This window comes from Pseudopipra pipra, chromosome 7 (genome assembly GCF_036250125.1).
Source record: "Pseudopipra pipra isolate bDixPip1 chromosome 7, bDixPip1.hap1, whole genome shotgun sequence".
Classification (NCBI taxonomy): Eukaryota; Metazoa; Chordata; class Aves; order Passeriformes; family Pipridae; genus Pseudopipra; species Pseudopipra pipra.
In genome coordinates this window covers 19190224-19203551 of record NC_087555.1, presented here as the reverse complement: position 1 = coordinate 19203551, position 13328 = coordinate 19190224, and the positions used below count along the sequence as shown (strand labels likewise).

Genomic DNA, 13328 nt, shown 5'->3' with positions numbered 1-13328 from the left:
GCATTTTCCATGCATCACATACTGTGGCTGCATGGTGACATACTTGGGGCACTCCTGGGCACGGTCCCAGCCTAGCTGTCCTAGAAGCTGCAGGGCCAGTGTCTGAGAGATAAAAGATACCTATTTAAGTAACACAGGGTCTCTTTCTCTACAAGCCCTAGTTCCAGTTATTCCATTGCAGTGAAAGGTGTGCAGAAACCGTATAAATTTAGGTTAAAAGTCATTTGGGCAACAGAAGACACATATTGCCAGATTTTACCTAGGAGTGCTATACTGTGAAATACAATCTTTGCATATATTATATAAAGGCCATTGACTTGTAGATGTGTGTGGCACTTTTATCCCTTCACATAGAATCATAAATAAACCAACCCTATACTTGTACATACAGTCAATGTATTTAACATAATACATGGTCTTTCATAAAGTTGCATACCATTGATATCTTAAGCTATCACAGTTCTCTAGTAGTGAACAATATTTAGAAAAAGTTGTTTTGAGAGTGCACAAAGCCTCAATCTGTCCAGAATTATAAATATTTCAGTATTTCAGCATCAAAAATAAACTAGGATATTGATTCAGCAAGGTACTGACAGGCACTTCTAAGCTCTGAAGCACTGGATAGTGCTTGTGCCTCTCTGAGCTGTAGCTGTTGCTCCCAGACCTTACTGAAGACAGAGACTCTGCTAAGGACTGTCCTTCGAGTCTTGGAGAAGACAATTGCACAACTCCCCCACACATCAATACTAAAAATAACAGGAAGCCAGAACCCCAGGCCAGCTGCAAAGCTGATTCAAACCCTGCACATGGGTAAACAGGTTTCCCAAGAGTAACAGCAAACACAAGGGTGATGTCCAGGGACTGCTTGTTTTTAACACTGGGAGTACAACAGCCCAACAACAGAAGCAATAACGGAACAGGGGCTTGGAGATGAAGCTATGGCATTCTGTTCCCGGGAGACACTTTTTCATTGGTCTGGAGAGTTCTGCTCCGCTAAATACTATGGCATAGCTTCCATACAAGAGCAAGAAAACACTTCACTTTGCTAGCTGACCTGCTGGTTTGATGGCAGCACATCCTCTGAGGATATACGAAATGTGGTTTTGATCTCCTTCACTCTTCAAAGACAAAGTCCCTGTGCATGCTTCTGCAGAGCAGAAGATATTCACATATCTGCACAGTTCTGAAATTCAAACATCACATAATTTCTTAATGATACCTGATTAGCTCTCAAGACACTAGATACAAAATGAGATTTCTAAGGAAAGCATTTTTCCTTGATTTATGCACAGAATTTTACTGGCTTGGGAAACAGAGCACAATGAAAAGATAGCAAGGTGACTTGATTACTTAGAAAAAACTAATTTCTCCAACAGCAAGTTTCCCTATCATTAGACTCCTTTCACCAATCTGTGGTCACGAAGACATGAAACTGTTGGATTATTCAAAATTTCTCTGAAAATATTTGCAGTCTTACCTTTCCTACAAACACAACAGTCCTCAACTCTACAGTCCGTGGTTGCCTGGAGCTGGGTATGCTCCAGGCCTCAGGAAGGGTATTCACACCCTGAAGCCCACGGCAGGATCACGATGGGATGCGACAGTGCCCTGGTGCCCATGATGTGGTGGCAGAGCGACACGTTGGGCTGGCTGGCACACGGAGTGTGGGGCTGTGCACGGGAAACACAGTCAGTCCATGCTGCCCGACACCCCTTGCCAATGAAACCAGAGTCCTCCCTCTGACTGTAGCTGGCATGTAGAAAAAAGTATTTTTAAACATCAATTGCAAGATGGAAGTGTTTTAGAAAGTATCAGGAAACTCTCTAAACACAGTTCCTCTAAATTTTGAGGCCGTCCCTGTCCTGACACTCTGCCCAGGCCTTCTCCGCCTCCCCCAGGTCAGGCTCTCCAGTCAACCTTCTCAATGCAATGTCCCACTTCTGGAAAAGAGCAGCAAGTCCTCAGGGCTTTTTGAAGAAAAATAAATGACCCAAAGACACTTCTCACCTCCTGGGAGGCTCCTTCCCTCACTGTCTCACTCTGCTACACAGCAGCAGGGGCACCACTGACCTGCCCAGCTTGGGCCCTGTTGTAGTGTGGGCTCTTCTGCACCAACAGCAGCAGCTCCAGCCCCGGTAAAGTTGAAATCCAGAGCAAGGCTGAAGCAGCAGCGCTGTTGGGGACCTACATCCCCTCCCCAGGCTGGATGTGTCATGTCCCGCTTGGCTGCGAGAGCTGTGGGATAGGGAAGAAAGAACCAGTCAGGCTGGTGGTCCCCCTTTCTGCCTGCAGAGAAAAACGCCTGGTCTTCTCACATTCGGGGAGACATCAGAGTTGGAGCAGGAGCACTCAGGTTGCTTCAAATTCCAGGACATACTTTCCTTTCCAGGGTTGCTGATCTTAAAACACGCAGTCACCTGCTTGGGCTGCCATGGTGGTCCCAGCAGCACAGAGCTCCACTTGGCCAGGCGTGGTCAGCAGTGCCTGGGCAAGCACACAGCTGCCATGATGCTCTTCCTGACTACTTGTGAGCACTAAAAGCATTTTTCAGAAAATTAAAATATTAACCACCCTCCATGGAACTAATATCTATCAACTGGTGTAGACCAAGTTCAAAGTGAATAGTGCTCCACAGTGAAATCTGAACAAATTCAGTGCTAATGTAAGTAAAATAAAATAGTGCCAAAACACGGTTGCTTTCCAGGCACAAGCCAACCAACGTTAACTCTGGCTGCAAGGACCTGTAGCACTACAATCAGTTACAAGTGCAGAATTTCTCTCACAGTCACCCGTTTCATATGTAAAAGGGTTTTTCTTAATTATACGCCAATGCAATATTTTACAATCTTCCATTAAATGCAGACATTTAAAGTATTCATGAATTTAAAATAAAGGAAGCTTTTTATTTCCAAGATTCATTAAAAACTGTGTGATGAAGTTTAACTTAGTTTCTTCTGTCTACCTGCCATTAAATCAGGAGAAAGCTTAGGAAACCTAGTGATGGATGATACACAGTGAAATCAGTAAAATGAGTGTAAAATACAGACTGAACAGCTGATACATGAATTACCTAGAAGTGATCCAGAACTCCTCCAGTAACTCAGGCTTCTAGACTCAGCCTCAAGGGTACTTCTATCCCAAGCACAAATTGCTGAATGGCAGTCACCAAACACACCAACTCAGACATCTTCCTGTGACCACAGAATGACTACATGTGGGGATACAAAATTTTCATTAACAGTACTGCAAGATGTTAAAACAAACACAACTGTGCGTATTGGGAGGTAAAACCTCAAACTTTGATTCAAAAGAGGAGATGGTGACTCTTTTTTTATCTGTAGGAAGCTTTTTCTAAAGTAGGTGTTTAGGTTTCAGAAACATGCATTTGTAAAGCTGAAGCAAATGTCATGTACTTAGCCACAACAGCCTATTCCCAGATCCTAACCACAGAAAAAGCAACACTGTATATAAACCTTCTTAGTTTTAGGTAGCTGTAAAATTCTCAGTTACTTAAGCAGTTCTCTGATACATTGCCTAACTTACCTTTTCCAAGGGTAACCATACCACATTACAGAGAAATAAAAAGTCACACAATTGTACATATTTTCCTTAGGCAAAACAGTTGATTTAAATTCTGTTAGTGACACGTGCAGAATAAGATGGAATGAAATCTAAGGTGAGCTTACAGTTATAGCATTCTCCTCACACTCTGCACTCTGTCTCGTGCCGTAGAGAGTGAAAAGGATGCAGTGCCAGTTCTCTATTTGAGTCTAATTTTCTAGTCATTCTATAAACTAATTTTATTCCACAGCTCAAGAATTAAAGAAGGATCACTGACATACTTAAGAGTTGTTTCTGTGAGATCTCTTCAGTGAAATGAAGTTTCATTACAACAGATGTTTTAAGTTTCATGGAATCCTCCCCTTTCACCTCCAATGTTACTTAATTATTGTATTATTGGCCTTTTGTTTGTAATTACAGAGTGTGCTTCAAATAATTAAGTGCAGCTCAGCGATACAGTTATGTGATTTGCCCTCTGTTGAAATGCAAAAACATACCATGAAAACTTTGAAATTTCAACTGCCATTGTTTATTACTGTTTTGGCTACATTCTCTACAATTTCAGCAGCATCTTAAAGAGACAGTTAACGTTTCTTTATATACAATGAAAACAAAATGGCTTGCAACATCAGAAACAAGAGCAACAGTTTAACTGTACAATACTAAATGAAAACCTGTGGTAATACAGCCTCCTCTTCCTGCAACATGGACAAAATTACATATAGGTATTCAGCATCAAGAATGGGATAGTAAAAAGAATAGTGAACAGGAGAGAGATACACTGTTCGGAAAAATAAGTTTCTACCATACAAGGCAGTTAGAAAATGTTTCACATTTTAAAATATCTGTACAAGCCACAAGAAACATTTCCTTGTTGATAGGAACTTCCAGAAATAGAGAATAACCATGAGCAACTTCTACATCTAGTATCAATGCGCTCTGCAGGTTGAGAACGCAATAAACTGAGTTAAAGAACTGTACTGTATATTGCCAACACAGATCTGTTTGACATGCCTTGATTGTTAACAGATTGCCTACTCTCAATCTCTCTGAGCGTACAGTTGACTTGCACCTTAAGGAGGTCATTTGATTCTTTTGTAAAAGTAAAAGCAACATCATTTAGCAGCAATTAAAAGCGCCTTGAGGGAGACTTAAAAAAAATACAATATCCAATTAGAAAAAGCCATACTTTAAACATTTGTACAGGAATAAGTTGCTGAAATTTAACTGAAAATGTGACATCTGTACAACAATTTACAATAGAGCTAGAAGGGAATTTATCATTATTCCTGCATAGAACATTATACATGACCTGTTTGCATTTGGTTTCATACTGTTGCTTGCTTTTATTAGAAGCCTGGAAGGTTTCACGAGTTTTGATACCACAGCAAGTGTAGTATTTTTAGAAAACTGAATGGATTTCAAAATTAGCAATCTATTTGAGAAGTAAGTACCAGGAATTTCATATCACCCTTCAATCTAAATTCATGAAACACCATCACATTTTTGGAGGTACAAGCCTGAGTTGCCAAATAAAATACTCTACTTTTAACTGAGAAATCTGATACAGAACATCTTTCACCGTCTCACACTCCTTACTTTGGTTTCAAAAGATCAGTGTCTTGGAAAGATGGCAGTTCATTTAGTTTATAACCAGGCACGAAATTTTTCCTGTGTTTTCAAATTTACTCACTACTCTTTTAGATTTAAATAATGAAAAACTACCCTTCATGTTAGAACTTTCCAGTATCCACCAAATGTATTTTAAGTATTAAAAAGATTATTTACAATGTTCCCCAGAAAAAAACTAAAAACCTTTTCTTCAGTCTTAAACACAGTATACCTGCTAATTGTAACAGGAAGTGTCATCCTTCAATGTTTAACGGTGTTTCTCAGAAGGGTACATTTATTCACAGTCCATGATCCATTCCAATCATACAAATGACACTATGTAGGAGGACTTCAGTCTGAAAACACAGTTATCAAACTTGTCCTGTGTAAAAACACTCAAATGCTTTCAAGCTCAAGTCTGCATCAGGAAACTACACAAAGGTATCATCCCATTCCTCAGCTGGAGAAACTTCAGTACGAAATAATGCTTGAAGTAGGTGGTGTAGGGGATGCTGCTAGCCCAGTCATGTGCAAGTTTCCTGAAGAATTCGATCTCCTCATGTGAGGGAGAAGATAAGGATCATTAGCCAGCTGGTGGACATCAAATCTATCCTCTTTTCGGTATGCTAAACAGCGTCTAATAAAGGCCTAGAAATGAAATGTAAAAAGTTACACCAGCATTCCAAATACTTACCTCTGCTTTCAGGCAAATATGCAAGTCCTTCTGGATAAACTAGTTTTTAAACAAATTCTTGTTATTAAGTAATTCAGTTCAAATGACATTTTAACTGCTAAGCCCAATGAAAAAATGGAACATCATGGCAGAAAGAAAAAACATCAGTAAATTAACTGGCTTCAAATAATCACATTTAAAATATATATTTCCATGTTTAGGAACTACATTTACAAGCAAATGTGCACCTCACCCAATTAGAATTCTGCATGTGTTAGGCCTGAATAGCCTAGTAAAAACCAAGAGCAAGTGTCAGAGGAATGAAAAAGTAGACCTTTATACTTTCTCTAATGAGCTTCTAAAACCATTGAGCTGAGTGGTGAAAAGTAGAGAGATTATGCAAGGACAGAATCTCAACACTTCAGTTGACTTTTGAAAACACAGGCATTTCCACCTGTGCCATAATGCAGTATAGCAAAAATGAATAATATTTAAGAAACCACTATCTTGCTGAAACTCTCTTCCCAGGAAAAACTCAATCCCACCTGCTTAGAATCACCTAATCAATTGAAAAACTCTGTAGCTAACTTCAGGACTGTTCTTGAGTCACTCTGTTATCCTACATTTAGGTCCATGCAGTGTATGCCAATCATTCTGTGCTGAAAGTTTCTGTCCAGTCTTATGTCTAGCATACACAGAACATTTGGTCTCCTGAGAGCTTGGGCTTCAACATTTAATGACAGAAAATCCTTATTATTGCTACAGAACTGATTAGAACATTATTACTTAATTTAGAACTTAATTTAAAAGAATTACATATCTCTTCGATAAATCTGTTCAGCTCTTTGTTCTTTGCTCCAATTAAAAAATGGAGATTAAAGGAAAAAAGAAGTGATAGAAGTTACGAAGAATCCTGCTAGAATTTCATTTACATATCCAGCATGAAAAAGGTACAAAATAAAAATCATGCACATCTGTTAATATATATTCACATGTTCTTGAACATTACAAATTTTAAGCAAATTCTTCACAATAAATCCTTCATAACAAATGAACTGTTAAAACTTATTTGCAAGATCCTCAGAGTAACAGTTTGTGTCTATAATGTTTTTAAAATACTTCATGATTTTGTGGCATTGTAGACATGCTAATGATAAGCAAAGGAGACCACTGCACAAAACTGGAAAAGGTGAGGAGGATCAAAGGACAGTTGCAGCCTGAAAACTAACTGAGGCCTTTCAGGTTCCATATTTACTTCATAGCCATGTTTTCCAAATCAGAATTTCAGTTTACGAGGTGTTCTTTTCCAACTGCCAGGCCTATAAATCTAAAAACAATTTGGATTCTACACAGTCATCATAAATGGCCTGCATGTGCAAGTTAGTCTGAAATTGTTTTATAGCATTTCCACCAGAGAATAATTTCACCCTCTCTCTTAAAGCAACTATGGCAATGGTAATATGAGACAAGAAGACCAGAAGTTTATTTTAGTCTTTCCAACAAACAGAGCATGAAATACACAGAGAATGCAAAAAGTTGCCAGTTCTCAATGTTGAACTGCCTACTCTTTCCTGACATCCTCTATATAAAAATTATTACTGACAAAGAAACGCAAAGTTAAAAGACAGGGATATAAACTGTTCACATGTAATGTTATCAATTATATGATGCATATCTGTCAACTGCAATTGAGGGAAATAGGTTTTCCAAATGGGGGTGAAAAAACAAAAACAGCAAACAAAAACCTCAACCAAAAATAAAAAACCAGTAATAACTGCAATTCTTCAACCAATTTTTCATAACCTGAACTGCAACTCTCTCACTAACATTACTTTTAGAAAATATAACCAATAGAAATATACCACAAGTTGTAACAGCAGGTTTATGTACCCAAAAGACTTATTTTCTTGGGAAGTTACAGCCCCTAGTAATAGGTTTTCTTTCCTTTTAATCTTTAGAAACTGAATCTTAACATTCCTAATTTTTTTGCAGCCTGTGTCCCAAATCTAAGTATGTTTAATTAGTTGCTGAAACTTGAACAGGCATTTGACTGTCTTGGCCTTTTTTTTTTTTTTCAAAGAGCACATCTTCTGCATCTGGCCATGAATATATCTTTCAAAAACAGGGAGAGTTTTTACAAACAAGTAATGCACAGATAACATTTTCTTCCACACTCACAGAATTGGATTTGTGTTATGGATGCTCACAGCAGTATTCATTTGGGAAACCACTTTAATCTGTTTCTGAATAGCTAGTCTGTGTTGAGGAGTTTGATACTACTAAGATTTTTAAATAAAGGCCATCTACACCTTTTTGGCAGATCAACTAGTATGGCAGTTTTATTTCCTGAATCAGTATCACAATATCTTCTAGATTCTTAAGATTAAGAATTCATGTTTCCAAACTCAGCTTTGAATTAATACACACATATTATAACCTTTCAATAGGACAAGTGTTAGCAGTCATATGCTCCAGGTACTTGGTAGTCAAATAGTTCTTCAAGCCAATAAGGTTGCAGAGAATAACATTCATTATTTTCAGAAAGAGCTTGTTAGTATCAGCAGAAGTATTTCACAAGAACTTCTAGTGAGACAGCCTGAATGAGACACATAAGGTCCTCTGGGCAAAACCAAAGCAGACAATTTTTGAGGTGGCCTACTTTAAAACCACTTGCATATTTTTGGAATATATATATATAGTCTTGCTTTGAAGTACATGGTTTTAAAAAGTCCCAGAATAAGCTTGCTTAAATAAAAATATCAAAATGCTAGTTCTCTGTTATGTTTTTCTACATGTTTAGTTACTATGTCTGACAAAATTCTTGGGTTAACAGCAATTTTACAGCTGAATCCTTTAAGATGAACGTTTTACTCAGAGATGATATTAAAAGTTACCTTGGCTTCATTGCTTACAACAGGTTTGACAGGGAATTGAACTTCTGTGGCTTTTAATATTGTATTTTCTTGTAAAATATCTTGCTGTGATTGATTGTGGCCAAATGGCTGAAAAATAAGCACATGATTTTCTTCATGAGAATTATCCAACTACTTTGATTTTGTAAGTATTTATGCCATAGTAAGTTGCTGCAGTGTTAATACAAACTGCTAACCATTCTGCAAATAAAAAAGTTGCAGGCAAGATTTTCTAGTTTCTTGCCGTATCAATGCACACGATAAAAAGTAACACAAGTAATTTTCCATGGAAATTCATGTTTTTATGACTGTAATTCACAGTCTACTGAAAACAGGCATTTACACTAAAACTCTTTAGATTTTCAAACATTTTCCTTACCTTTCTGCCATAAAGGCATTGGAAAAAGATTACTCCGACTGACCATACATCAACCTTATTAGAAATCTTTGGTGGCTCTTTGCCAACTACAAAACACTCTGGAGGCAAGTACCTGGAAAACAAAACATGCATCTCAGTGTCTTTAAGTATGGCATCACTAAAACACGTTCAATTATCAAACTGTACAAACCCCTCAGGTACACATCTCTGATCTTCTGACAACTCTACAGTTGCCTTATGATCTGCAGTCCAACACCTCGCACACCCATCAAAACTGACATTACAGGTTTTGTACAGTCAGTCAAACAGAGGGTCTCTTTCACACAAGCACAAATACAAGCATTTTTTTACCTAAATCGCCAACTATCACTTTGTTTTTAATTGGGACCCCAGTTTAAATATGAACTTTCTCAATCTATCAAGGCAAGGAAAGATGAGAGCCAAACAGGTCATTTTACAGCAAGGCCTGGTTAGGAATCAAAAATAATGCAGATATGGCTTAAAGACTCTTTACCTAAATTTTCAGTAAAAACGATGATGTTACCCAGAAGGGTATATGACAGACAAAGGCGATTGCTATTTCCAGCCCTATGACCTGTAGGAATACTCAAGAGAACTGAAAGCTGAGGAAGTTCCTGTGCCAATCCTGAATTAGAAAAGAACTGATGAAGCGGAACTTCCTTTAAAAAGCAAACAAAACCTTCCAAATGTATCAATTTCAGTGAGGTATTATTGACCGTAATATCTAAAATTGAAAACTGCATAAAAACTATTAGAGCAAGTCAGACCAGGCATTCTTTCATCAATGACATGAAAGACTTAAAACGAAATTCTGAAGAAATATTTGTAGAAATGGAAATAAGGAGAAAAATGAGTTAAGAATGCAACAATTTTGAACAGTATCAAACACTCTCTTACAGAATACTTGTCTATAATTCTGATTACAAAAACCAAGAAAAGTGAGCTTAAAGTGATACAAGTGCAAAGAAGGTTACCAAAATGATCTGAAGAATGGAGAGCCTATAGTTCGGGGGGAGGAGGGGGAAGTGAAGGCTATAAAAACACCAAGGAGCAAGTACTGGGAAGAGAAACAATCTACTTGAGGGAGGACAGCGTTGGCACAGGAACAAACAAGCATAAACTGGCCACAAATAAACACAGTCTGTAAATTAGAGGATTAGGTTTCTAATGATCAGAGAACTGAGGTTACAGAAGACACTTCAAATCAGATTACTGGGGACAAAACACTAACTAAATTTAATACAAACGTCTGTAAGTTTACAAAAGAGATTATGTGACCTAACTGCCTGGAAAGGCAGGTAACTACTAGATGCAGTGAGTGAAGAAATCCCTTCCAGGTCTATGCTGCTGACAGTTTGTGCAATGTACTCTGAACAGACTCGTTCCCCATCTCAAACTCACTCCAAGTATTTCCCTCCCCAATGATGACTTTGGGCTCAGAGAAAGCATGATTTAGAAATGCAGATTCATCGTGAACCTATAATGGTTACAAATCTTTTTTACTCTTAGTTTACAGCGCTAGTAGTGCCTGTGGCATTCTAGATTCAAATCCAAAGGCCAATATTTTTTTACATACTTTCCTACAGTAAAATACTTAAAGTGGTGCTGAAACAGGTAAAACACGAAAAAGAGTAGCAAAAGCCTAACACTTCTAAAATGCTTTAACTTGAATAATCATCTTTTCCCAGTATGTGCACAGTGGCATTTGTGGAAGAGTATGTGTGTTTTCTTTTCTCAAAAAACCTGAAGGATAAGGCAAAAACTTTATTACATGCAACTTCTGAATATGGGAAAAGCTGCAAAGCAAATGGGAATGACACTGGCTTCTCTGTTTAGTTAGGTTTCAGCTCCTGACTGATCTTACTACAGGCACAATGAGGAGAGAAAGAGCAAATGAATTGACAAGTAACAACCTGGCCAATACAGGCTTTCTAATCCACCCACCTTGACACAGCTACCATGTACCCAGGCTCAAAGGGCTACTGTGCCATGAAGAAACTGCATCTTCAGAGAGCAAATTCTAAAAACAGATTTTCTGTAAGCAATGAAATGCCTATTGCCATTTCTGTTCTTGGGCAGCTCTAGAACTTCAGTGTTTTGGACAAGCACGCAAATGCACACAAAAAACAAATCACAGCTGCTGAGCTGTCATTAACCTTTAGGATGGAAGAGTGAATACTCTTTTGTCCTAAGGGCATTATCTATTGGTAATCCCTGGTCTACGATTTCCAAGTACTAAGCACCCACACTTAATCATCACAGCTCTGTCAAATGTCTTCAACCACCAGCAGCCAAAGATTAAACACCTGCTTCTTTAGAGGAAGCCATGTTTCTAAATCACAGTGATCATCTCCACGCTTCTATATACACACAGACACACCACATACACATATATAAAAAAAAATAAACAACACACACTCACACTCTCTTATCTTACTTATTATGTTACTCTTCTAACATTTGGGAATATCAGCATTAACAGTACTGCACAAAACCCTTTCTTTGTCATCCATGTTAATATTTTTAGTCCTAATTCTCTCATCAAATTGGCTTTATAAGAGAGCATTTACAAAATCTGAACCATTAGCCAAAGTCTAAAGAGCAAAATCAAACCAGGCCTCACCAGTAAGTTCCTGCTCCCTGTGAAGTTAAATCCATTCCATCCACCCCATAGCTATCATCATCCATTATTTTGGACAGGCCAAAATCAGTAATTTTTATTTCTCCACATGCTGTTCCATCTACAAGAAGGATATTACCTATTCAGGGGGGAAAAAAGAAAAATTACCTCAAAACAGCTAAAGAATGCTTTATTTTCAAAACCAGGTTCAATTTTTAAGAACATCTAACTTGATGAGGGCTGACAACTTTACATCATCTTTATATCCTCAAGTCTAGAGTAACTTGACTATAAAACGTTTCAATGCAGTTTCAGGAACTCTCTGGGTTATCATGAACTGAAATGGCACTCTCAGCTGGGAGCTGGCTGGTCAGCAAAGAAACACCAAAATATAGTGACGAGACACCAAAATGCAGCATTATACCAGTTACCATGAAGTTTCACTCTTTTTCTGCCAGAACAAATCCTATACTACATGTTTCAGGGCTTGCACATGCCACAGAATTGTGGCAAGAAATTGCTGTGATACTACAAATCTTACTCCATGTTTTAAAGTTGTACAATAATTTCTTGATATAATAGTTATACGAAGAGACTACGAATACATTCTGTACAATTCCATAAGACAAGAGAAACTTGTATGAACAATTTATTACACAGGACTAAGTAAACAGCCTGGCACTAAGAGTTACTTTACAAACCCCACACTTGGAATTGCAGCAGACTAAAGCACATGAAGAATAGAAGCATCATTCATGCAAGGTGGTAAAACAAAGGCCATGGAATCAAGACAGAATGCATTGTATATAACAATGTTTATTATTCATTGTAAAGAAAACCTTCTGTAAAGTCCTCTTTTGGAGTGCTTATGCTGGGATGCTGAAAGGGACTGATTACCTATTTCAATACTTCACAAGTTAAGAAAAACATATAGGAAAAATTATTTACATAGCATTGAGCCAACTAATGATCTTATCTGTTTATACTGCTAAGTATCAATGCATGTATCTATTACCTATATGATTTTTTCCTAAAAATTCAAATCAAAATAATGCAAAGTAGAAAAGTTATAACAATCACTTTCCACAGAAAAGGCAGATCACTCTGACAATAAAACTAGAAAAGTACACACTTTTTTCCATTGTTTACAATAACCCTGACACACAAGACAATTTTGGTTTTTTGAGGCATGAATTACAAACAAAATAAAGGATAAAAAATAAATTACATTTTCAATCGTAACATTTCTCACTTACCTGGTTTAAGATCATAGTGTATAATAGGGGGCTTGATCTCATTGAGATACCGTAGTGCATTTACTATTTGCATTACAATGGACCTAGCTTCTTTCTCTGACATCAACTTATGTTGCTTGAGATAGAAATCCAAGTCATTGCCTTCACAGTATTCTAACACCGTGCAAAACCTAGAGCAGAATTCAGAGAGACAAAATTAAATAACGTATCACACTGCATAATTAGAAACAGACATGACAACCTAGTTTCATACTGACAAGTTTAAGAATGGTTGCCTGAATATTAAACTATATGA

At 37.6% G+C, this 13328-nt stretch overlaps 1 protein-coding gene across 3 annotated transcripts in view; it reads right to left on the bottom strand.

Moving 5' to 3' along the window:
- Positions 1 to 4067: 4067 nt before the first annotated feature.
- Positions 4068 to 13328, bottom strand: part of TLK1 (tousled like kinase 1) — a 68885-nt gene continuing 59624 nt past the window's right edge. For all 3 annotated transcript variants that reach the window (XM_064660854.1, XM_064660853.1, XM_064660852.1), the window contains 5 exons: positions 13034 to 13203; positions 11781 to 11916; positions 9137 to 9248; positions 8740 to 8847; positions 4068 to 5820 (listed from right to left, as the gene is read on the bottom strand). In XM_064660854.1, coding sequence (XP_064516924.1) covers positions 5644 to 5820; positions 8740 to 8847; positions 9137 to 9248; positions 11781 to 11916; positions 13034 to 13203 — 703 coding nt within the window. In that variant the 3' untranslated portion in view covers positions 4068 to 5643. The remainder of the gene's footprint in view (positions 5821 to 8739; positions 8848 to 9136; positions 9249 to 11780; positions 11917 to 13033; positions 13204 to 13328) is intronic.